The sequence below is a fragment of the Vigna angularis genome, chromosome 2 (genome assembly GCF_016808095.1).
Source record: "Vigna angularis cultivar LongXiaoDou No.4 chromosome 2, ASM1680809v1, whole genome shotgun sequence".
NCBI classification, from domain to species: Eukaryota; Viridiplantae; Streptophyta; class Magnoliopsida; order Fabales; family Fabaceae; genus Vigna; species Vigna angularis.
In genome coordinates this window covers 518691-544610 of record NC_068971.1, presented here as the reverse complement: position 1 = coordinate 544610, position 25920 = coordinate 518691, and the positions used below count along the sequence as shown (strand labels likewise).

Genomic DNA, 25920 nt, shown 5'->3' with positions numbered 1-25920 from the left:
TAAACCATACCTTAATCGACATTAATATGTTAATTTGTCATTATCACATCATTTTGTAATTGGTCAAATTATATACATCATTCGGTCAAGATGGTCAATCATAGATAGTATGTTCAAGAAATCAATCTAAAATGGTCGGCCAAAAAAACTTTACTCCATAATAGTCAATCAAAAATTGTCCTGTCAAATAAACTTAGTCCAAAGAAATTCAGTCCAAAATAATCGATCTAAAAGAGTTCAGCGTAAAATAATCAATTAATAAATGTTTAACTTAGATTCATCGAACCAAGGAGCTTAGTCCAAAGAATAATCAATCTTGAAATTAAATCGTTTGATTAATGACTAACTGTATGATTCTATTAACCATACGGTAGAATGTATATCTCTTCTATTGGTCTCTTTTTGAATTTAGGGAAGAATTCAATTCTGAGCAAAGTCCAGTTACAACTCCTCCCACTACGTGAGTATCTCACATTTTCTCTATCGTAGTTGTCAATACCTGCAGTTCATCAGTGCCTCCAACAACCCTCATGGTGTAGAAGTGGGCACCAAAGACAAAAGCTGTCAAACCGCCAGCAACTACCAAATTCTTTGCCTTGGGTGGAAGGCTCCTAAATCCTAAAAGTCCAGCCATCTAGGTCAATGGAGAAAAAAAGGGTTACCATAATTTCGCACAATATAAATTACCTTTCGTTGATGCAAGTGAACAAAATACATAAGAACAATAAACAAATTAAAAGATTCTACATTGTGATGCTGAGGGGAATGCAAGCAAACAAGAAGTAAACATTTCCACAAACAAATCGAGAAAGATGCTGCTGACGCCCTCGCCAATGTCGAGAACAAGCTCAGCGATGAATGGAACATGCTAACGATACCAAAAACACAATGATCGAGAACAAGTTAAAGTGAGTATTTCCACATACAAACTTACGGCAGTGTAATTGATATAGTCGTAGAAGAGAGTGTTTTGCTTCGACATATTTATCTGATTTCCAGAAAGCTTTTGAAATGCCCTAAAAGTAACCTGAAGACATGAATGTAAGAAATTTAACTGAAAAACATGAAACGAACTATGCATAATTTTTTATTTTTATTTTCATCAATGTTTAGCACAAAAATAGTAGAAATAATTTAAATTGCATAATAGATTTGAATGATATATTTGCAACACAAACAAAAAATTTAAATATTTCATCAATTGACAAAACAATTGCAGTAAAAGAACAAAGTATTTCGCCTTCGCTTCCTTCAGGTCCCGCGGCGCCTTCCAGCTTCTGAGGAAGGAGTTCGGGGGAGGAACTTGTGGTTCTCCTCTCCAGCTGCTGTGTGACGCCCTCGCCGACGTCGAGAACGAGTGGAGCGATGAACGGAGCATGCAAATCACGCCGAAAATACAACCATCGAGAACGAGTTTAAGTGAGCATTTTCACAAACATGATGAGGGCAACGCGATTGAACGATTAGTAAAACGGATTGTTTTGTTTTGCTATTAAATTTGCATTATATGATATGATATGCATTAGTAATTGAGAAATCAAGCGAAGATATCAAAGAGAGATTGTGAATTACCTTACTCAACGCAACAAAATACCTCAAACACGAACACCACAATTACCCATTCAAGGGAATCTTTTAATTTCAATTATATGATATGAATCATTAACAATATCAAAATTTGCAGAAAGGATGAAGCCAAAGAAAGAGGGAGCGAAAGCGAATTCGCATTACCTTACCGAACAAAAGAAGATCCTCCGATTCACTTCACTTCTTTGGATACTCTTCCTTTTGTGAAGATGAAAAAGAGCGCTGAATACACCTTCGTGAATGTATTTAACTATATAAAGCCTAATCTAAAATATATTTTAAATACTTAAATTAGTAAGTCCATTTTATACTTTAAATTTCTTTTAAATTTTTACACTCAAATAATACAATTTTTATGAAATATTCTAAATTCATTTATTTTGTTGAGAAAAGAATCTAAAAAAACGTAAATGATTTTGGAATATTATTTTTGTTCCAAGTTTAACCGGCGGTAAAGTCAATTTCCATTACGAAATCAAACATACTTGGATATTCACGCAGTCACGATGGTGAATCGAACTAATAATATTCTTTAACTAATTATCATTTTCATTAAAAGAATGTGAATCGAACTACCAGGTCATAATAGGGATTTTCTATTGCGATGCACCTAAATATTTGCTTGGTTCTACCTTGTCACAGCAGCCAAATTCACCTCTTTCAATTTTATATAATTTTTTAACACATTGCACACACTATTTATTCCCTAGTTAGAACGCAGCCACATGAGAAAATGGCATTACTACGCACATCAGTTTTCTACCATGGTGGCTACCAAATGCTGTTCAAATTTTCTACTTTTGTTAAAATATTAGTATACTGTTATATATATTGGCTTACCAAGACCAATCCTACGCTTTTCCACAACTTCTTCAACCAGCATAGGACTAACTAAATAATTCACATGACTTATGGCAATAATTTAAGGTTTTGACCTTTCCAATTCTAAACCAGTTGCATGAGAATGGGTCATATCCCGAGTAGTTGTGGACCCTTTTGAAAAACGACCAGTTTCCAATAGAAATCATCAGACATTCTGGTATTTATGTTCCAGAAAGGAACCAGACAGGAACTACTCAAACATAGGTTAGGCCAATTCAAAACAAATAATGACTGTCAAACTCGTATTTATTATTCTGGGGACGATTTCATTTATATCTGACAACAAACATTATCTCACAGAATAAAGTCTCAACTCTGCAACTACAGTCGTTTGATCATACAATCCTTCTTTCATTCCTCACCCCTTTTGCACACAAGCAAGGAATCACCAAATTCCATTCATAACATAACATGGGTCTGCTTGGAAAAAGCTTCACTTCCAAGATCAAAAGCATCACCACACTTGCTGTTTCTAGGATTGTTATCTTGAAGAATCAGCACAAAGCTCGAGCCTCTTATGCTCGCTCTGATGTTGCTCAGCTCTTAAACCTTGGTTACCATGACCCTGCTCTACTTCGTGTAAGTTATTGCTAATAATCACACACCTGAACTCATATTGAATTCTCTATTGAGTTTTTGGTACTGTCCCTTTACTCTGTCTTCAAAATAGATTGATGAACACTAATTTTTATGTTTTAAATATATTGAAAAGAACTTTAATATACCAATATCAGCATACTTTTAATCAGCAGAGAATCTGAACTCTAAACTCTTCTCTTTCTCTCTCTTACACGTAAATATATTGAATTTATCTATTACTTGTTAACAGGTGGATCAATGGATAATAGAACAAAACATGTTGGAAGTGTTTTCTATGGTAGAAAACTATTGTAATTTGCTGAGAGAAAGAGCTGAAGCTCTTGAAACCAACAAGTAAGTTTTCTTCTCTCCTTGCTTCTATTGCTGTTGAGTGAATCTTTGAAGAAACACCAAACTGAAGTGGTGATGGATTATTTGACGATGAATGCATTTCACTGTCTTAATTTGCTAATTTAGTATTTTTTGAACATGTGTAGGGAGTGCCCCGTTGATCTCATGGAAACAACATCTAGCCTTATCTTTGCATCCTCAAGGTGTGGAGATTTTCCAGAGCTGCACAAGATAAGAGAGATTTTAACATCAAGGTTTGGGAAAGAGTTTGCAGACCATGCTGTTGAGTTGCACAAAAATAATAGAGTGAACTCTGAGGTGCTGATTAGTTATTGCAAGAGAACTCGTTTCAAGAGAATTTCCCATTATTCTGATAACTTTTGCTTGGTTTGTGTAGATGATACAAAAGCTTTCACCAAAACGCCTCACCATGGAAATCAAAATGAAAGCGCTGAAACAAATTGCTTCAGAAATTGGAGTTACTTTGCGTTTGGAGCAGAAGCCTGTATTGATCAATAAAGTAAGAGCACGTTGTCTCAAAATAACAGTATGCACTGAATTGTGATAGTTACACTGAAACGAATTATGTTACACTATTTCAGGAAAAAATGAATGTTGAACGAGGACAAGATGAACGTGAAACCAGAAAAAATAGTGTTGATGATCATCACCATAAAGTTAATATCCAAAATAATCCAGAAAAAATAATTCAGCGTGAGCTTGTATCTGATAGGAATGAAGAAAGGAAGAGACACACTGATACAGCTGCTGCAGCAGCTGAAAAAGCCTTAGAATCAGAATCTTTTGGGATTGAAGTTAGTAAACAATCAAATCACGATATTGAACTAAAAGCATCGGAAAGGAGGGAAATTAAAACACTTGCATGGGAAGACTTTCATTTAAGTCTGAATCCAAGAGGTAATATGACAGCAATATCAAATAATGCAGAGTTAATTTCCAAGGAACATGTGAAGGAAGCAAAAAGAGAGGATGACAATGATCACAACAGTAATTCTGATGCAGCTACAGAAAATGAACACTTCAAATTCAACGAAGAAAGAGTTCATGCTTCTTCCAACGCCATAAGACGGAATTCACAGAGGTCTCAATCTGATCCCACTCAACATCTTTTGGCAACAAGACGTGATGGAAACTAGGGATCCAACACAAGTTCAAAAGCAGATACATACACATCATGAACATGTGGATTGGAAGATGATGTCAGTGAGGAGGAGTAGATGATCAAAAGGTGAATAACAAAAAGTATGGAGAATTGGAACATGTATTTTCTTCAAAAGTGTACAAAGTGCAAAACCTAAATTATTTAGCATTTGAAATAAAATAAAAAGCCAATTTGTAAGGAAAGATGTATCAGAATATTTTTTTATCGGCAGAAAATATATAAAATGAAAAATACATAGAGATGTTACAACCCTTTTACGTAAACAGCCGAAGTTAGGTTCGAAGCATAGAAAAACAAGTTAAAAGATATAAAATAAAAAACTACAAAAAACTGTGTCAGGGAGAATCTTACTCTCATTATATCATTTTAACAAACCCCTACACAACTTAGTCAGAGCCTATTAGAACCTACACAACTCAAGATATGAACCAGGATGTGCAAGACTTTGTTGTCCATGTGTTCTGCTGGTTTTATTTCTAAATTCTGTAGAAAAATTAGATTCTATAGTGGTAGCTCCATCTGGCCTGCAGCTTGTGCTTCTGCATTATGACCTCATAAAAATTTCTGAAGAATATCCATACCTTTCATCTAAGGTTTTGTTCCAGATTACGTAAAATCCAATTCAGATTCTAATGGCTGCATTTTCAAGACAATTCTTTTGACATGTGGTTTCGCTCTAATAAAATAACAGGGTAACAATTTAGCCTGCTGAAGCCTGAAGCTTGTTCTCCTCATGAGTGTCAGATTAGCTGACCAGAAGGCAACATTAAGAAGTTGCTGTGGGACAAAAGTAAAAATGTTCAAGGGAGCAAACCATTACTTGCATGTAAATTTTATTCTATTTCAATGATGGTGAAAATCAGGATAAGCATTGAGGTGAGATGATCACAAAGCTTAATCATGGTTGTTAGCATAAGGGATATTATAAACCAATGATCCTATTGATAATGATAACAGGGTTTGCTATAATATCTCAAATAAGGTAATTTAGGTATTAAGGGGCTTCTTTACTTCAGTACCTGACAGCATGTCAATAGGCTATATACAGTTCTAGATACAGTTCTAGAAAAAGATTCTACTATACTGAGGTACGAAGAAGAATTTGGATTAGTTAAATACATGACCACGGCCCACGAGTGGGAAGTTTTTGTAACAATATCTCATCTCATTATTCATGTTATTTAGAGTGAAGATGAATCAATGAACGACAAATCGAAGCAATCAAATTCCTGTTATTTTTCATCTGTCAAGTTACACTTAGTCTCTGTATAAGCAACAGAAATCTCTACAAATAGGTCCTGCATCTCATAAAAATATTCGAGATCAATACATCGATGGATGACCAAAGCTTTAATCAGGGTTAAGGGTGAAACATCCATCCTTGTCAAACACTAAGAATTGCAAAATAAGAACACAACATGTAATTTCCCTTCGAAACTAATCAGACAACAACTAAACTTCAAAACATACTCCTGACTCCCGAGTCTTTATTTTCTTCTGTTAATTCGTGAACATGACTAGGTCCTCAGTCAGATCCGAGCAGTCTAAGCTTATTTTTTAACCAAAATGTTTATGGTAAAATAAAGCAGTGACAGAGGCTTGCAATTAAAATTTACTCGTTGAAATCACATAAGTTAAACAATTCACTCAGTCCTTATTCAAGTTTTAATTTCTACACAAGAAAACAATAAACTTTAGACCTTTCAAAGCCTTTTCAGCAACATTGATTACTGCAAGAAAGCTTATTACAAACAGAATGGCTTCTCTTGAATTAGAGAGGGAACAAAACCAAGGCGGACAACTTGTAAGGACTACAATTCACAATTTTACCAGACAAAATCTAAAACTCCATATAAGTACAAGGTTGGAGAGAACATTTTAACTAATAAAATGTGACAGACAGGAAACCAAAGGTCTGAGAACTTTGGGATGAGTTGATTAATAGTAATATTAATTAAGCTTATACAAAGCCAGATAAAGAACATACAACAGAAAAAACATGAGCATTAACCGGAGAAATATCTTATTATTACAAAACATCACCGATTACCCTAAACCAATAATACAGGAGCAAAAAATGTTTGAAATATGTTCGAAAAGCAGAATTGGGGTCAGGATAAGTTGCCACCACTCTGCTGCCACAAATTGATGATATCAGTGGCTTGATTGAGTAGAATAATCATCTGCTTTTGGGAGATCCAAGGCTTGCTCTCAAGCAACTCCTTGAGCTCTTCCCAAGCATCTTTTCTGGGCCAAAAGTAATATGGGCTCAGGGGAATGGTGCCATGCCCCGGTATCGTCTGGTCAAGTGCAATTCCGATGTTCTTCTCCATCCAAATGAACTTCAACACAAGTCTCGGCTTCTCTGCTGCCTTCACAACCACTCCAAGCTTCTATTAATCACAAAAAAAAAGGAGATTTTTTTTTTCTAATTCTAAAAGAGGTGGATAAATGCGAGAAATTGAAAGCATTATTTGAAGTTTGGGAGCGAAAAGTGAGAAAAGAACCTCGGATTGGGGAGTGGGAGGGGCTTCTTCTTGGGCAACGACGGTTTCCGCGGCGGAAGCGGCGAGGGTGAAGCGTTTGGTGGTTGGAGGAGGGCGGTGGGAGCGTGAGATGGAGAAGGAGAGAGAGGGTTTGAATTTGATGGAGGGAAAGGTTAAAGCTTTGGAATTGAAGGTTGGAAGAAGATTTGGGTGAAGAAGTGCCATCGATAAGGTCTTAGTTTGCTGTTGCTGATTCTACATTCACTCTCACACTCACATTTCAAAACAGGCAAGAAGATAACACCAGACCCGTTTTCTGCCCCGTTCTTCCTCGGGTCACCCCAAATTTCTATACGGATTTTCATTTTAATATAAACCTTTTTCTTTTTATTTGCGAATTTTCACTTTTTCATTTTTAATATATGTAAATAGTTTTATCATCAAAATTGAAATATGGACTATTTTCAATACATTGGTAAAGTATTAATTAAGATAAAAATATATATAATTAATATTAATCCTAAGAAATATTTTTGCCTTCTTTGGAATATATAATGGTTCCCTCATATATTTTATATTTTATGATAAAATATATAAATTAAATTACATATATAAACATTTTCTATTAATTACAGATTATGAAAGATTAGAAATGGAATGCTAGGTATGCTTTTAAGTGCTAAATTACTAGGATCTGAATTCCCCGTAGTTGAATTGTAATACATATGAAAATAAATGAATAAAAGGTGAATCTCAATTTTTAACTTTGGGTCCCAAATGCAAGTGAACTAATTTCACCATCAATCTTCGTAATGATATTCATAGTACTTGAACAACTCTTGAACCAGTTCTATTACTTTAGTCATCAAAATATTTAAAATACTATACAAAATATCTTACTAAAAACAATCATCTTTTAATAATACCTTTTAAATATTTTTTAAGTCCTAAAAGACAGAGCCAATGCAATAAAGAGTCAAGACCATCTAAGAGGTAGGACAAAATCTTATATACTTACAAAACCAAATTGTTAGAAATAATCTCATCACGAACAACCTTAACAACTAGCATAATAACACGTCCAAAAGACTTGATAATAGGAAAAGATGAAAATACGAAAATTAATAATGCGAAGATAAATAAATAGTTAATAAAGTGTTCTTTGTTAAAAATTTCAATAAACATTCATACAAAAATAAACTTCTTTCTTAAGTTGAAATTCACTTATAATTTTAATTTATGAAAGAAACTTTTCTTGTTTTCTGATTTAAGACATCTGATTTTCATTTCAAGTTTGAAATGGAATTCGGGCGATAAGTCACAGCACCAGTGTTCTTTGTTCTTAAGTATTACTATGATCACAGATTTCTATTATCATCATGAAACAGTAAAAAAGGCAAAAACAGGGTCTCAATTATAGTTTCCCTACCACACATTATTTGTACATAAAGCTGGTTGAAATTATTAGGTCTAGATTAAATATCATTCTCCGTTTTAACTCTCAAGCTAAGTAAAACACTTGATTACAGACCAAAAGTATTGTTTTGTTGTACAAGAACGAATGAGCTTTAGACCTTAGATGGAATATTGGTTTCACCATCCTTCTTGCTCTTGTCAGATTCAAACTTATCAATTGCTACCTGCAGTTCATCAGTGCCACCAACAGCCCTCATGGTGTAGAAGTAGGCACCAAAGACAAAAGCTGTCAAACCCCCAGCAACTACCAAATTCTTTGCCTTGGGTGGAAGGCTCCTATATCCTAAAAGTCCAGCCATCTAGGTCAATGGAGAAAAAAAGGGTTAGCATAATTTCGCACAATATAATTACCTTTTGTTGATGCAAGTGGATAAAATACATAAGAACAATAAATAAATTAAAAGATTCTACATTGTGATGCTGAGGGGAATGCAAACAAACAAAAAGTAAACATTTCCACAAACAAATCGAGAAAGAAGCTGCTGATGAACGGAGCATGCTAACGATACCAAAAACACAATGATCGAGAACGAGTTAAAGTGAGTATTTCCACAGACAGACTACGACAATGCAACTGAAATAGTTGTAGAAGAGAGTGTTTTGCTTTGACATATTTATCTGATCTTCAGAAAGCTTTTGAAATGCCCTAAAAGTAACCTGAATACATGAATGTAAGAATTATGACCTCATAAAAATTTCTGAAGAATATCCATACCTTTCATCTAAGGTTTTGTTCCAGATTACGTAAAATCCAATTCAGATTCTAATGGCTGCATTTTCAAGACAATTCTTTTGACATTGGTTTCGCTCTAATAAAATAACAGGGTAACAATTTAGCCTGCTGAAGCCTGAAGCTTGTTCTCCTCATGAGTGTCAGATTAGCTGACCAGAAAGGCAACATTAAGAAGTTGCTGTGGGACAAAAGTAAAAATGTTCAAGGGAGCAAACCATTACTTGCATGTAAATTTTATTCTATTTCAATGATGGTGAAAATCAGGATAAGCATTGAGGTGAGATGATCACAAAGCTTAATCATGGTTGTTAGCATAAGGGATATTATAAACCAATGATCCTATTGATAATGATAACAGGGTTTGCTATAAGATCTCAAATAAGGTAATTTAGGTATTAAGGGGCTTCTTTACTTCAGTACCTGACAGCATGTCAATAGGCTATATACAGCTCTATATACAGTTCTAGAAAAAGATTCTACTATACTGAGGTACGAAGAAGAATTTGGATTAGTTAAATACATGACCACGGCCCACGAGTGGGAAGTTTTTGTAACAATATCTCATCTCATTATTCATGTTATTTAGAGTGAAGATGAATCAATGAACGACAAATCGAAGCAATCAAATTCCTGTTATTTTTCATCTGTCAAGTTACACTTAGTCTCTGTATAAGCAACAGAAATCTCTACAAATAGGTCCTGCATCTCATAAAAATATTCGAGATCAATACATCGATGGATGACCAAAGCTTTAATCAGGGTTAAGGGTGAAACATCCATCCTTGTCAAACACTAAGAATTGCAAAATAAGAACACAACATGTAATTTCCCTTCGAAACTAATCAGACAACAACTAAACTTCAAAACATACTCCTGACTCCCGAGTCTTTATTTTCTTCTGTTAATTCGTGAACATGACTAGGTCCTCAGTCAGATCCGAGCATCTAAGCTTATTTTTTAACCAAAATGTTTATGGTAAAATAAAGCAGTGACAGAGGCTTGCAATTAAAATTTACTCGTTGAAATCACATAAGTTAAACAATTCACTCAGTCCTTATTCAAGTTTTAATTTCTACACAAGAAAACAATAAACTTTAGACCTTTCAAAGCCTTTTCAGCAACATTGATTACTGCAAGAAAGCTTATTACAAACAGAATGGCTTCTCTTGAATTAGAGAGGGAACAAAACCAAGGCGGACAACTTCTTGAATTACAAACAGAAAGCTTTTGAAATGCCCTAAAAGTAACCTGAATACATGAATGTAAGAAATTTAACTGAAAAACATGAAACGAACATTGCACGATTTTTTAATTTTTTTTATCAATGTTTAACACAAAAATAGTAGAAACAGTTTCAATTGCATAATAGATTTGAATGATATATTTGCAACACAAACAAAAAATTTAAATATTTCATCAATTGACAAAACAATTGCAGTAAAAGAACAAAGTATTTCGCCTTCGCTTGCTTCGGGTCCCGCGGCGCCTTCCAGCTTCCGAGGAAGGAGTTTGGAGGGAGGAACTTGTGGTTCTCCTCTCCAGCTGTTGTGACGCCCTCGCCGACGTCGAGAACGAGCGAAGCGATGAACGGAGCATGCAAATCACGCCGAAAATACAACCATCGAGAACGAGTTTAAGTGAGCATTTTCACAAACATGATGAGGGCAACGCGATTGAACGATTTGTAAAACGGATTGTTTTGTTTTGCTATTAAATTTGCATTATATGATATGATATGCATTAGCGAAGAAATCAAAGAGAGAGATTGTGAATTAGCTTACTCAACGCAACACAATACCTCAAACACGAACACCACAATTACCCATTCAAGAGAATCTTTCAATTTCAATTATATGATATGAATCATTAACAATATCAAAATTTGCAGAAAGGATGAAGCCAAAGAAAGAGGAGGAGAAAGCGAAATCACATTACCTTACGGAACAAAAGAAGATCCTTCGATTCACTTAACTTCTTTGGATACTCTTCCTTTTGTGAAGATGAAAAAGAACGCTGAACACACCTTCGTCAAAGTATCTAACTATGTAAAGCCTAGTCTAAAATATATTTTTAATTTTTAAGAATCAATCTAAAGTTTTCACAAAATAAAAATCTAATGAGTTGCAATTTTCAAAAGACAAAAAGATTTACAACAACAATAATAATATTCAACAATTGTTTTCTCACTTTATTTATAACAATTGCATACAAGTTTTGTTATATTATTATTTAACTATTTTATTATGTTATTAAAAAGTTAAACTTTTAAACAATAATACACAGTTAATCAGATTGATTTTTTTCTTCTAATTATTAATTAAATAAAATTATATTTAATCCCCCCAAGAAATGAAAACAAGCACGAAAATTTAACGATGTTAAGAAACCTATGCAGCAACATTGTATAGTTATTGATCATTTAGAGTGTTTTTTTTATCGTAAAATATTAGAAGTAAACATGCATCTGGATTCAAATTCCAGTTTAGTTTAATTTGAGCTATTGAATATCGAATCAAATGAAATTAATACAGTTCAATTTTAGTTATATTTTTATGCAGTGACATAATTAACAAAGTTCTAACTGAAAATAGTTAATATAAATTATTAATTCACACTAATCCTTAAATAATTAATACAAATTACATAAAAATAATATATACGAAATTGAATTAAAAGGTTAAATTTTTAAAAAAACTTTTCTTTTTTATTTTCTCTTCAACAAAATAATAGATCTTTATCTGTGTTTCACTACTCGGTTCTCTTATTTAAAGATGTCATAGCGACGGTTTAGCAATTAAGTTGCATCATCCATACATTATCTTTTATATAATAATACTTTTTATATTTATTTATTTTCATGAAATCCTTAATTATATTTCATTTTTTTCAGCTTCTCTTTCTACTCGGTTGGCCAAGTGCATACGGATAAATTGAAAAATTAAGCTCGTTGCTTTTATAATAAGGGCAAAAATAAAAGTAATAATTGTCATCGTTATAAGAATTAAATATACATTAGGCTTTTTCTTTAAACTGCAGTAGATGAAGAACCTGCTATATATAAAATAGCAACGATATGAAATTTTTATCCTGTAAAAGTTTAATAGAATATTTAGTCTTTTAATACAATTTTGATTTAACATTCATATATATCATCTAACCAGTAGACTAGACTTGCTTAATTTTGAAAAAATAGAAGATTAAATGTACTATTAAATTTTTATAGAGATCAAAGTTGCAAATGCATGAAACAGATACAAAAAATAATGTATTTAAGTCTCAACTATACTTTCTTAATACTTTTAATGAAAACCAATTGTCAAGGGAAAACCAAAGCCTAAGTACAATCTCAACCTCACCATGGCAAATTAATAAATATCAAATAAGTGAAGGTTTTGAACCAGTGCATACGGTTTTCATTTAAAGTTTGTAATAGCATTCTGGCATATACCATGATCACCAAATTTGTGTTATCAACAACAAATCACCTCAATAAGGCCAAACCAGGATCTCAATTATAGTTTCCCTACCATACTAAGTCGTTGTACATGAAGCCAGTTGACAATTATTAGCCACTAGAATAGATTCAATATCATTGCATTTTAATATTGTAATGCTGAGTAAAACACTTTATCCCAAAACCAAACACTGAATATCCCCAAAATATCATTGGGTAAAAACTAGAATGTAATTCTATAAATGCAAGAAATATCTTAATGAGGGTGCTTCATAGGACTAAATTCTACTAACAAGATATCACAGACCTCAAAACAATTGTGGAGCTCCAATAGATTCCAAAACTTTTTTCTCAAGTATCTCTTCATCAATCCACGTTGAACTTTGTCGGCGCAATAACTCTTTCTTCTCGCCTTTCTTCTCCTCATGTATTTTGACTTTCATCCTCCAGTTTTCAAGTTTCTCAGCTCTTTCTTTTAACTGGTTCACAAAAATAAGATATCAATCAGGAAGATAACAATAAACTAAATTAAGACGGCCCCTGACCGTGTGTTTGGTTTCTCTTATTTTAAAGAAACAACCGCTCATATTTAGCAGACTTTTGGAAAGCTTTTGAAATGGCCCAAGAGTATGCTAAAGACATGAATGTAAGAAATTTAACTGAAAAGCATGAAATGAACATTGCAATATTTTTTTTTATCAAAGTTCAGCACAGAAAGCAAAACAATAGAAATAGTTTCAATTGCATAACAGACTTGAATGACAGATTTGCAGTACAAAGAACAAAGTATCCAAAGAGAGAAATTAAGAACACATATTGTAGTCAAGACTAAGCTCTTTACCACTAAAATCAACCTCAAGTACAGCAACAAGAATAGTTTTCTAAAGCCTAAATCTCCAGAAACCTATTGTAGATTTATACTTGTTTTCACAGAGTAGAAAATAACAATGTATTAAGCAGAACAGGATGCTAACAAAACATAACACATCACACATGAAGAGTGAACTTTAGAGTTCAATATGAAATTAAAATCCAGAAATTGAGTCTTAAACATTCAAATTGAAATATGAACAAAACAAATTGACATGCCGGTAAATCCAGGTTCATTTTAACTTTTCAGCAAGCATACTTATGGGTCTTTTTAGCGTTGTACTATAATCAAAATTGAAGTATCACCTCAGTAACCTATGCTGATATTTAATGCGAACATATACCATGCACATTGGCAAAAACAAATTGTACCAATAATGAATTGCATATAAGTTTTGTCCAAACAACAATTGGATTGGACGAACATACCAACATTTGTCGAAACTGTTGTCGTTCGATATCGCGTTCTTGGGCTCTGAGCTGAGCGGCTTGAGCCTTGAGCTTCTTGCGCTCTTCATTGGCAATTCTGAGGGCTTCCCTGCGAGCCTCGTCCTTGCGCTCCTTCTCGATCTTCATCGCTTCCATCTCTCTTATGTACTCCTTTCGAACCTCCTTCACTTGCTTCGCGTAGTCCCTTCTCAGCATCGCCAGCTTCGCCTCCGCTTCCTTCGGGTCCCGCGGCGCCTCCCAGCTTCCCAGGAAGGAGTTCGGAGGGAGAAACTTGTGGTTCTCCAGCTGCTGTGACGCCCTCGCCGACGTCGAAAACGAGCGGAGCAATGAACGGAGCATGCTAATCACGCCGAAAACACAACCATAAAGAACGAGTTTAATGGAGCAATTTCACAAACAGGATGAGGGCAACGCGATTGAACCAGTTGTAAAACAGATTGTTTTGTTTTGCTATTAAATTTGAATAATATGATATGATACGTATTAGTAATTGAGAAATCAAGTAAGAAATCAAAGAGGGAGAGACTGTGAATTACCTTACTCAAAATAGGGTTACAAAATACCTCAAACAGAAACACCCTCTTCCTCTTCCTTATAAAAATGTTGCCTTTACACACCACTTATTTACCCCTTGTGTGGACTTTGATAATGAAGTACATATTATAATATTTTGAAGAGATGCATGTAATCCCTGTAAATAGTGTTACATTAAAATATACACGTCAAAAATTTTGGAAACTTCCGGAAAATGTTAGGAACCATATTAAAAAATAATTTGACTTATATTTGTAAATTACAAGTATAAACATTAAAAACTAGTTTGACTTATATTTATAAATTACAAGTATGTTGAGTAATTTAACAAAAAATAATAGAGTCTAAAAAACAAATAGTTAATCGATGGTTAGTCTTGGAATATATATATATATATATTAGATGTTAATGTTTTAATTTTAAGTTTTTTTTGCAATTATTATTAATAAGTTATCATACATTTAAAATATTTTTTATTTTAAGTATAAAATTCTTTTAGGAATGATTTAATCTTTAAAAACGTTTAAAAAAAATGAAAAAAAGTATTTAAATCCTTAAAACAATATGAAATTATTGAACTGTAATACTCTCACACATCTTTGTATAAAAATATTTAGACTATCAATTATATCTAGAAGTTGTAAGAGTTTTAAAGCCAAGAAAGTTATCACCAAAATTTGTTGGTGTTTCTGAAATCTTTATACGAATTGAATATATTTCTGACCCTTCTCATGGGATTGAAATCAATTATATCCAAATTCAAGAAAATCTAACGTACGATCCAAGTTCGGTGACCCTCGAATAAAACAATTACGTTGAAAAACTAACGTTTGGTTAAAATTATCTGAAGCTGGATGTATTAACAAGATACAACAAGAGAACTGAAGATCAATTGAAGAAAAAACTCCTCACCTTTAATTAAACATTTCCACAAACAGAGCTAGAACGGAGTGAAATAATCCAATCCTCCAATTTACTTAAATTCTTCCTTTTATTTGACTTGCAAGCTAGAAAAGAAGAGTCTATTTTACGTTTCTTTTGTTTAATAAAATGTCTATTTTTCTTTCAGGAGCGGAATAATTCTGAAAGATTTCTTTGAAGTAATTTTAAAAATGTTACTATTATCAAGATTAGTTACAAATTAGAGTATTTAAGTGGCAAAATATTCTTACAAAATAATTTCCATATATGCATATACTTCTCATATGACCAAAGAATAAAGATAGAATGAAAAAAACCAGTAATAGAATGAGGGTAAGGTAGCTAAAGTTGGCTATGATTGCACTATCAGAGGTCTAAGTATAAGGAATTCATGACTTGTTCTAAGACCATGCCTCAATATGATATTTACCACATCTTTCTAATGCTCTAAGCCACCTAACTGCATCTTCTCTTGAAACTCCATTTTCTTTAGATATAATTTCCTCAAAAGCTGATGTTACATCTGCAGGCATCTTAGTTGAAGAACCTGCTATATAAACAGCAGCTCCCTCAGCTAATAGGTTCCAGATCCTTTGGCTGTGCTCCCTCATCTTATGCTGAACATAAACCTTCTGGGGCTGGTCCCTTGAGAAAGCAACATAGAAACCTCCACCCTTTGCTTCTGAAAGCACCCCTTTGTTCTGTGAATGACTCAACCAAAAGTCACGGTACAGAAAGTCACCCTCTTCATTCCAGCAACCAAAGAAAAACATAATTGGAGCAGTTGCAGTAGTTCTACTTTGCACTGCTCTTTCCTCTACAAATCCACGAAAAGGCGCACATCCTGTTCCGGGTCCAACAAGTATGAGGGGAAGTGATGGTGATGGTGCAGGAAGCAAACCTTTATGGAACCAGGCTGGAACAAGGATACCTGCTTGAAAGAGGAAAAAAGTATATGTAGAGGTCATACTGATGGTTACTTACTAAAATGCAATAAGTGGCTTGTTTTGCTTCATACCATCGCAAGGATCTAATGCAGCTAGCCACGAGGAGCACAGTCCTTTCTTTTTCCTCTTGTAAGGTGTTGTCCATGACACCACATTCACAGTCAAGTGTACTTGACTGGGAAGAGCTGATTGAGAAGAAGATATGGAGAATGCTCTTGGTTTCAGAGGAGGAACCAATTGGACTAGCCACTCAAATGGCATTTTTACAGAAGGAAAATCCTCTAACACCTTTTTGACCACAAAACATGGAGAACAGACATATGCATAAGTTTGAAATGAAGAAGACAAAAGACAAAAACAGAGAGAATCAAGGAATATCTAAATAATTGTTGAATGGTAGATAAATTATAAAACCATCAGTTCAGCGTGGAGGCTATGATATACTCTTGGATTATCATTCCCTTCCGATGAAATTTCTTTTGTTTTCCAAGAAAGAAAACATATCATGATCGAGTAAAATAAAATCCCAGAACTGCTACAAATTTTGGTATCTACTTCTGCATTCCTAGCCTTAGTAATGAAGCCCCTCGGTTATTTTACTTAATTTTCTGTCCTTCACAACAATGGCGCCAAAACAATATTACCAAAATAATATGTCCAGCCTACTGTACTCACATATTCACCCAAAATACCAATACCTTTTTAAAGGAAACAGATAAAAACATTTCCAAGGCTAAAACATAAAATAGGTAATTCATCATACATTACATCAACATCGTCACAATTCAACTTTAGCACATTCATGCCAATGAAAAATGAGTCATATCATTGATAGTGAATAAAATGAAAAGCTATTAATTTAATTTGAAAAAGCAAATTACCTTCAAAATAGAACCAGAATTTTGGGACTGGAACTGAAGCTGTAATCTAATAATTTCTCTTACATAAGGTTTTAAACTTTATTAAAAATATCTGTCTGATATCACTAATCTTGGTAACCAATATTTATATGCTCCCATTATATATATACACATATGCATCGTATTGAATATAAGCTTAAGAACCACCAAATCTTATCAATTATTGTTTCATTAATTCTTTTACATTCATGGACCAGTTTTAGACACAACCCTTTAACCATTTCCCACTTTCTTAGAAGCTGCTAAACACAAGGGAGAATTCAGTGTGTAAAAATGACAACAAAGTGACAACACAATATCATACATGACATAGAATTCATTGACCTTACCTCAAGAACAGTTCTCCTTTCTTTCTGGTTATATTGGTAAAGGTCGTCTCTTCCTTCAGGTGAAGCAAAATATTTAAGTCTTTCCCTCTCATGTTCTGCTGTTGCAAAAAAACTCATAACCTGGAGCATAACAGTAATACTAGGTTAGCTTTTAATGCAAGAAGTTATAACCTAATAAGTGGTGAAGAAACTCAAATATCCAAGCTGATGTGTGTTTATTATCATGCTTCTTTCCTGTATGTAAATACTTAAGAAATCATCATATCTCATAACAAACTTATAAGATACACATCACACATAACATCTTTGAACAAAAAATTAAACATTTCCTGCCCAGGTATAAAAAAAATGAATCTTGTTTTATAGAATGTGGCATAATAGGTTTTACATAAGTTAACACTAACATACATAAAAAAGTAAGAGAACACAGGTTTGCTGCATTTGATTTCAGTTTCTATCTTAGATGGTCAGAGGTTATTTCTCACCACAGCCAAGATGTGTGCTATTAGTTCCACTAGGTGAATGCTATATTATAAAGAGGCTTGCATTTGATATAGGGTTTGACCTGCCATGTGACTTGATCTAAAGGTCGACAGTCTGAGCTAACTAGGATTTTTAGTGGATATTTGTGTACGAAAGCCAAGCCAATACATATACTGAAAAATCAACATTCCTCGGTCATTGTGAGTTTCTGTTTGATTACACAAAGCAACTAATTCTAGCAATTTATTAACTCATTACGCATCTAATCTAAGGTTAAAAACTTTAAAAATAAAAGAAAAAGAACATAATGTAAATGACAAAGCAAAGCATTGAATTTAATTATGTATCTTTTAAAAATGGCATAAAAAATGTTCAGTCAAAACTTAATACATCTCACCTCAAAGAAGTAACGCCGTGGAGAAGCTGAAGCTACATCCATTGAAAATTCCACAAAAGTTCTTAATTTTACAGGGATTCTAGAATCATGGGCATTGTGATCATCCATTTCTCTTGGACTAACCTGAAATTTTGCAGATATCTTTAGCAGTAAAATGTACATACACATATTGAAGAAAAATAAGTTTAATAACAAAAAATACCAATCAGGTACAAGTCATGCATGCAAATGAAGTACAAGCAAAATCAGGCAACTATATTGTTCTACTATTCCTAGATAGAAAAATTTTCAGCGAGAACATGGCTTCGGAGATCCTGGAAGCACAAAGTAATCTCAGAAACAACCACAAGGCTTGCTTCTTTTATTTGTATATGACGTTCACAAGAGGTCATTTAGCTGATTAAATGTATCAAACAGTGTTTGAATGTTACATTTATGTCTAGACACGATGCAGGATAAAGTGAAGTGTGGTGACTGAGGAAGTTAGGAGAACCACATTAATATTAACTAATACTGAATTACTTACAGTTATGAATGAATCAGGATCCAAATTACAACGTTGAATGAAAGCATCAACTGCAGCGGAATCTTGACCAGGTAGAATTTCAAGGACATCACCAATCTCATATTGAAGAGCCTGCGGAAACCATAACGCATTTCGTAATTCAAATCAGGTGGATGAATAATTTTGTAGCAAGGAATTTCACTATACGAAATAAAAATAAGATATGAAGCATTGTAATTAGTTCTTAATGTGTTAACACTAAGAAGTTTATACATCTATCCACCACAAGGTTAAAAAACAAAGATAAAGGGTAGCTTACATGTGAAACAAATTCAAATTCAAAATGACGAACATCTTTTCCAAAGTTTGATCTGGTCAAAGGAAGATTATTTACCTGCATGATCAGAACAAAATAAAGTGAGGTATGATACAGAAACAGATGACTAGGTGGTAGATAAGTTTTAGAAAAAATTGTTCATGAAATATATAAGCTTAGGAAACACATTGATAAAATCAACTCTACAATATTCCGTGTTCTAAGGACCAATTAACACTTCATCAATCACCATCAATTTTAACAGGTTAGATGCTATACTTCGTAAAATACAAGGAAATGTAAACTATAAAAATGACATACAAACATTTGATTTATCTAAAATTCTGTATGTATGAGCATCAAGAATTCAATATACAATTCTATTTTTAAATTAGATTTGTTAAATTCATAGAGTTAGTGGGTTCTTTCTCGCACACATGCTGATAAAATAGTTTTCACACAAAAAACATTTCATTTGTAACTTGTAATAAATGTAAACCAGTAAAATACTAAATATCAAACGTATTATTCTATACTACAGAAGAGATGGTACATTGATCTATGTACTATAAACTGTTTATTAGTGGACCATAACACCCCAATTATTGAAAACTGTTACTGAACACTAATGATCAGTAGAATGCGCATGTTCTAAATATTGTTTACAACTACTAATGATACAGTGTCTTATCTTATACCATCTTAAGAAAGCAACCAGGTGTACTTCTGTCAGACAATGCTTTTCCAGGGTGCACTGATCGAGCACTTCCAATTTGAATACTAAGACATGTTAAATCTGAAAGAGTCACATGTTATTCTAGTCAAATATTACAATAAAAAAAGCCTTATCAACAATGAGGGTAAAAATGTGTAATTCCACACCTTTGGGTGTATTATATAAGTGTGTGTACTGCTTTTGCCCAAATGTGAGACTAAGCAATTAAAACACAGAACTCGTATCCCACATCCAATAACATGTCAATAATTCCATAAAATGACTATGCAGTGAAGTAATTAAAGTAAGCAATTTTACAAATTTGAGACTAGTTCATTACTTGATATGAAAAGTCTAAATACCTAAGCATAGAAGTGCACTACTGTTACGTACCTGAGTACGTAAACTAGCCAAATACAACCTTTCACTCTCTCTCACACGGAATAGAACAATAAACGAATAATATTGGATGAATGAATCTCTTTTATTGATGGTAATATCTGAATAAACAAGGATAAACAATAATTGGGAGCATAACCTCCTTCAATTACTTTGAGAGCATAACCTCCCTCACAAGACAATAATGTCTGTCACAAAACTCAATAATCAAAAGCCTCCTTTTAACCCTGGACTCTAACCTTATTTATATTAATTATTTCCCGCCCATCTCTTATTAAATATTCCTCTAGAATATATCTGCATTTGATATAAATATCCCTATATTTAATATTCAATAATTTATATAAATATCTCTATATTTAATATAAATATCTCTATATTTAATATAAATATCTCTATATTTAATATAAATATCTCTATATTTAATATAAATATCTCTCCGTATATTATCTTAGCACATATCCTTAATTATAAATATCTTATATTGAATATTTCCCTAAATATATATTTATTTACTCTAATTAACTTATACTATATTTATTTACTTTAATTAACTTATATTATATTTATTTACTCTAATTAACTTATACTAAATATTCTCTATGCTCATATACTTCCTAACCCTTATTATTACCCCTACCTTAGGTCGTAACATTACACCCCGCTGCAAAACAACCTTGTCCTCAAGGTTGGAAACAGGGAGCTGGACCTCATGGCTCCTCATCAATTCATGTCTGGAGGTTCGGGTGGTGGTAAAACCTTCTCTAATGTCTTCCATTCTTCATCCAACATTCTGGTTACCACTTCTCCTAAATCATAAGCCCTGAGGGAATGGTTTTCAATGTCTTGCAGTACTTCACGTCGCGCTCTTCCTTCTGCCAGTGTACCAAACACTGCAAGCCCCCTATTCTTTTTGTCGGCCCATCTCTTCACAGACTCCATTGTTCTCTCCAGGGAATTGATTCTTCCATTTGCCCTTCCTTCCAAAGCCTTCATCCTTCCTTCCAATACTAGACCGTTTGGTTCAGGTAGTTTTCTCACGCTCGGTTCTGGCCGTCTCCTCCCGTTCGGCTCGTTAAGTCCTCTCTCTATAGGTTCCGTCCATTCTTTCACGTTCGGATCCAACAGTCTGCTATCGTTCGGTTCTGGCCATTCGCTCACGTTCGGATCCGTTAGTCCACTATCGTTTGGTTCCAGCAGTCCCTTCCCATTTGGAGCTTGGACTTCATGGCGTATTCCACTCAACTCTGCCTTCAACCTCCTTAGGGAGAACTCCATGTTCTTTATTCTCTGCTCCATGCTCTCCAGTTTCCCTTCAACTGCATTTATTCTTCCCTCCATGATGTCTTTCACTCGTCTCTATTAGGATCCGGCAGTTTCCTCCCTCGACGATCCGGCAGGTCGGACCAATTGTTACGTACCTGAGTACGTAAACTAGCCAAATACAACCTTTCACTCTCTCTCACACGGAATAGAACAATAAACGAATAATATTGGATGAATGAATCTCTTTTATTGATGGTAATATCTGAATAAACAAGGATAAACAATAATTGGGAGCATAACCTCCTTCAATTACTTTGAGAGCATAACCTCCCTCACAAGACAATAATGTCTGTCACAAAACTCAATAATCAAAAGCCTCCTTTTAACCCTGGACTCTAACCTTATTTATATTAATTATTTCCCGCCCATCTCTTATTAAATATTCCTCTAGAATATATCTGCATTTGATATAAATATCCCTATATTTAATATTCAATAATTTATATAAATATCTCTATATTTAATATAAATATCTCTATATTTAATATAAATATCTCTCCGTATATTATCTTAGCACATATCCTTAATTATAAATATCTTATATTGAATATTTCCCTAAATATATATTTATTTACTCTAATTAACTTATACTATATTTATTTACTTTAATTAACTTATATTATATTTATTTACTCTAATTAACTTATACTAAATATTCTCTATGCTCATATACTTCCTAACCCTTATTATTACCCCTACCTTAGGTCGTAACAACTACCCAATTGAATTATTCAAAGAGATGGTGAATCATAAACAACAAAAGCAATCATACATGCAAAGACTTTTGGAGGTAACAAATATGGAAAAATTGCAAGTCAACCAAGAACTTAACCAGTTTGGAATACCTGAAGTACTAGAAAAACGTGACTCAAGATTCTCAGAGTTGTGATATGTGATCTGGACTTTGGGTTGATCAATCAAAACTGCATCTTGAATCACAGCATCAGGACCATTTGGTAAGAATTGTGGTTTAATCATATTTAACATTCTCCACAGAGAAGACATCCAAGGATCCAGAGAAGCTTCATAACTACAAATAATCATACCATCTTTAGTCGTCACTTGAAACATAGTTTGTATTACAACATACAATGAAGAAGAAAACATTGATTTTTTATTAAAAAATATAATAATTTTAATTAAAAAAAAATTACAAAACATGAGGTATTCAGTATAACAAAGTTCTCAATAGCAGGGAGTAGGAAGCTCTAATACAAAAATATTAAAGGTAGATTCATATCTTCCATAGAGCATAACTCAAAGTACCCACGATTTTGCCACTGTGACACTTTTAAATTAAAGAGTATAGAAAAATAATGGTAGTAACTACTTAATTTCAGAAACAATTGTCACTTATCATGACATAGTGTCGTGCAAGTGGCTACTTTCTGATGAAACAAGTTAGTTGAGATCTAAGTGAGGCTTGAGGGCGTCCTTCCACTATAGGACAACTTATGCCAGTAAGGTTTGAAAGATTTCTCTAAAAGATGCAAAACCTTTCTGGTAAAATGCTGCATTTAAAATTCAGTTCATTTGTTGAAGCAGAATGCACACAACAGTATCACCTGGTAAGGTTAACATTATTTAGAAAAATAAGGAAAGAACTTGGTGTCAAATGGCAATGTTCTGTTTACTTAAATTTAGTGCATTTTTTGTGGAGCTTAAAGATCAATTCTTTTAATTAGGTTCTCAATCTGATTTGGGACAGGGTAGTGTTCATGACCACTTTACGGCTGTATAAAGGAAGGCACCATTCAGTCATATACAGAGATCAGCATCTTGGCTTCCTTTTTCATTTTATATTTACCAGATGCATCTTGTTCCTTCTTTATGGATGATTTATTATTGCTCTCTCGGCTGTAAATTCCCTCTGTTTCCTCTGTCGTTTGGATGCACATGTGTAAAGATGTACTGTTGCTTACAGAAGCATTTAAAAATTAAAATAATCCTTTACATCATTCTATCAAAATCTATAACAATGGTGCTTCATTGGCCTTATATTTGTTTTTAGATAAAGTTATGTCCTTCATCTCACTAGACTTGAGTGTTCAGGTCTTTCTAAAGCAGCAGACGAATCTGGTAAGCAAAGGGATGACATCCTTGCTTCAGTCCTCGTTTCCCATGTTAAGTTAATGCCCTCTTTGTTTTTGAGCTCTAGAGGACACTTTCCCTTTGCCCAGATAAACTTACTCTCCTCTTTGAATGTTTCTATATCTAGTTCAGATGTTTAAAGTAGGGCAGTATATTTAAATAACTTATTGTTGGCCACATAAACTTAATATCTCTTTGAGTATTTCTTCATATAGTTCAGAAATTCAAAGTAGTGTAATAATTATTTGAATGTTATTACATATCGTTTTGCTTTACTGACGTTAGTGGGAGACGCTGGAGACCAAACTCAAAGGTCTTGGCATTATAAATTAAAATAGATGTTTCAAACACCTTTTCATTGTACCGACCATACCTTGTAGATATTAGAATTTTGCTGTGTTTAGATAATATGTTTTCAACTAAAGGAAGAACGATTAATCATAAATCAGAAGAGAAGTAATCTTGGGTTTGAATGAAAATCAATTATAAATAAAAAAATAATTGAACACTCAATTAATACATTCTAGATAGATGAATCAATAATCTAACAACATCAATGTTTCATACTTTACAAGCATAGATGTGTATTTTTGAACTATGCTAAGTAAAATTATCCAATTGCGACATAACTTGTAGCCATACCCTGAAGGGTGTTGATCATCTCCCAAGCCTCTTTCTACAATAGCTGTTCCTCCAAGGTCCATTAATCTTTTATCTAGCTTCTTCGCAACAAACTGTAACAGTTCACAAGCAAGGTTTAAAGCATCAAACTAAAGAAAATAAATATATCTGGCAAGACAATAAAAAACGCTTTGATCAAAATTGTAGTGTAACCAAGTCATTTTCATTATTGTCCAGTGCCTACTGTGCCCACATTCTCACAATGTTTCAGCATCAAGAGGTACATAGTCAATAATCAATGCAGCACTTTTGAGTGTTACACTTCATTCAACAAATAAAACACCACCAAATGTGCAAGAATTAATACTTACATTGTACTTCTGATAACCAGAATCTCCCAAGCCGAAAACCGCATAAGAAACCCCTTTAAGCCAATGCCGGCCTAGGTTTCTCTGAAGAAGATATCTCCAAAACACCTGCAAAGGAAAAAGAATAATAAAATAAAACAAGCTAAAATAAGAGTTTAATTTCCATGCACTGAAGTGTATTGATTTTCACAGTCAACTAATAGGAAGCCAACTTAGATAAAATGTCAACAATATATCTAACGTACACAACACTCTGATTGAATGATTATGTAAAAAACCTCGGCACATTTAAATTGAATTATGAAAACAATTTCAAATCACATCACGAAAAGTTTTGAAAAAACAGAAAGTAAACAGTAAATCAAGACCCTTTTAAGTTAGTCACCTTCATAGAATCAGGTGTATCCCCCTGGCCTGTAGTGGAAACAACAAAAATGACGGCCTGCTCCTGCGGTAACAAACTCTGTACAAACGCAACAACATTGAACAAAAAACTTAAACTTTGATTTCAAAATAACATTTTTGGCACACCCAACAGAAGATGCTTCATTTAATTTCAACACATACAGGGTCATATTGATCAAGGGAGAGAAGGCCGACGGGACAAGCTCTGCGTTCAGCTTCGCGAGAAAGACGTTCGGCTACGTCCAATGCATTGCCGGTCTGAGTGGCATACAATATGAGGAGTTTATGCATCACTTTCACCTTCAATAAATTCAAAGCTAAGAGCTTTTCAGTGAATCGGAAAAAGGGGTTTTGGTAGGGTATTGCTGCGTCCCGGCTACTAGCTCCCGGAGCAGGTAGCCGAGCAATGGGAGAAAGAGGAAGCAAGACGAATAGAGAAAAGGAAGAAAGGTGATGATTTGTCTCTTAAATTATTTGGAAACACAGTTTCAATTAGAAAAATTAAGTAATCTTTATAATCTCAATAAGAAATACTTTTTTTTTTCTAAGAGACCAAAATCGAATTATTATTTTTTAAAATAACGAAAACAGA

General features: G+C 33.5%; 6 protein-coding genes across 9 annotated transcripts; 1 reads left to right on the top strand and 5 right to left on the bottom strand.

Annotated features, from left to right (window-relative positions):
- Window positions 1-219: 219 nt before the first annotated feature.
- Window positions 220-1829, bottom strand: LOC108321664 (uncharacterized). 2 transcript variants are annotated; one of them, XM_017553483.2, is made up of 3 exons: window positions 1732-1829; window positions 935-1027; window positions 220-634 (listed from the first exon to the last, which is right to left on the bottom strand). In XM_017553483.2, the coding sequence occupies exons 2-3, from the start codon at window positions 980-982 to the stop codon at window positions 470-472; spliced, it is 213 nt and encodes a 70-aa protein (XP_017408972.1). In that variant the 5' UTR covers window positions 983-1027; window positions 1732-1829; the 3' UTR covers window positions 220-469. The 2 variants fall into 2 exon arrangements, with proteins under 2 accessions (XP_017408972.1, XP_017408973.1); XM_017553484.2 differs by having other exon boundaries at window positions 1737-1829.
- Window positions 1830-2745: 916 nt separating this feature from the next.
- Window positions 2746-4816, top strand: LOC108321677 (uncharacterized). Its single transcript, XM_017553499.2, has 5 exons — window positions 2746-3048; window positions 3299-3402; window positions 3546-3717; window positions 3797-3919; window positions 4002-4816. Exons 1-5 carry the CDS (start codon window positions 2881-2883, stop codon window positions 4554-4556), a joined length of 1122 nt encoding a protein of 373 aa, XP_017408988.1. The 5' UTR covers window positions 2746-2880; the 3' UTR covers window positions 4557-4816.
- Window positions 4817-6496: 1680 nt separating this feature from the next.
- LOC108321742 (30S ribosomal protein 3, chloroplastic) lies at window positions 6497-7376 on the bottom strand. The gene is made up of 2 exons (XM_017553592.2): window positions 7090-7376; window positions 6497-6975 (listed from the first exon to the last, which is right to left on the bottom strand). The coding sequence occupies exons 1-2, from the start codon at window positions 7291-7293 to the stop codon at window positions 6694-6696; spliced, it is 486 nt and encodes a 161-aa protein (XP_017409081.1). The 5' UTR covers window positions 7294-7376; the 3' UTR covers window positions 6497-6693.
- Window positions 7377-8403: 1027 nt separating this feature from the next.
- LOC108321743 (uncharacterized) lies at window positions 8404-14169 on the bottom strand. 3 transcript variants are annotated; one of them, XM_052872885.1, is made up of 3 exons: window positions 14031-14169; window positions 13039-13210; window positions 8404-8843 (listed from the first exon to the last, which is right to left on the bottom strand). In XM_052872885.1, exons 2-3 carry the CDS (start codon window positions 13156-13158, stop codon window positions 8637-8639), a joined length of 327 nt encoding a protein of 108 aa, XP_052728845.1. In that variant the 5' UTR covers window positions 13159-13210; window positions 14031-14169; the 3' UTR covers window positions 8404-8636. The 3 variants fall into 3 exon arrangements, with proteins under 3 accessions (XP_052728845.1, XP_017409082.1, XP_052728846.1); XM_017553593.2 differs by lacking the exons at window positions 13039-13210; window positions 14031-14169 and adding an exon at window positions 11213-11369; XM_052872886.1 differs by lacking the exons at window positions 13039-13210; window positions 14031-14169 and adding an exon at window positions 9260-9500.
- On the bottom strand, window positions 13929-14724 carry LOC108321655 (uncharacterized). The gene is made up of 2 exons (XM_017553474.2): window positions 14588-14724; window positions 13929-14391 (listed from the first exon to the last, which is right to left on the bottom strand). Exon 2 carries the CDS (start codon window positions 14388-14390, stop codon window positions 13929-13931), a length of 462 nt encoding a protein of 153 aa, XP_017408963.2. The 5' UTR covers window position 14391; window positions 14588-14724.
- A 1078-nt stretch (window positions 14725-15802) lies between these two features.
- LOC108321736 (NADPH-dependent diflavin oxidoreductase 1) lies at window positions 15803-25798 on the bottom strand. The gene is made up of 12 exons (XM_017553583.2): window positions 25491-25798; window positions 25309-25386; window positions 24927-25031; window positions 24577-24668; window positions 22689-22873; window positions 20102-20199; window positions 19407-19481; window positions 19109-19219; window positions 18583-18705; window positions 17703-17822; window positions 16525-16741; window positions 15803-16437 (listed from the first exon to the last, which is right to left on the bottom strand). Exons 1-12 carry the CDS (start codon window positions 25617-25619, stop codon window positions 15908-15910), a joined length of 1863 nt encoding a protein of 620 aa, XP_017409072.1. The 5' UTR covers window positions 25620-25798; the 3' UTR covers window positions 15803-15907.
- Between the last annotated feature and the right edge of the window lie 122 nt (window positions 25799-25920).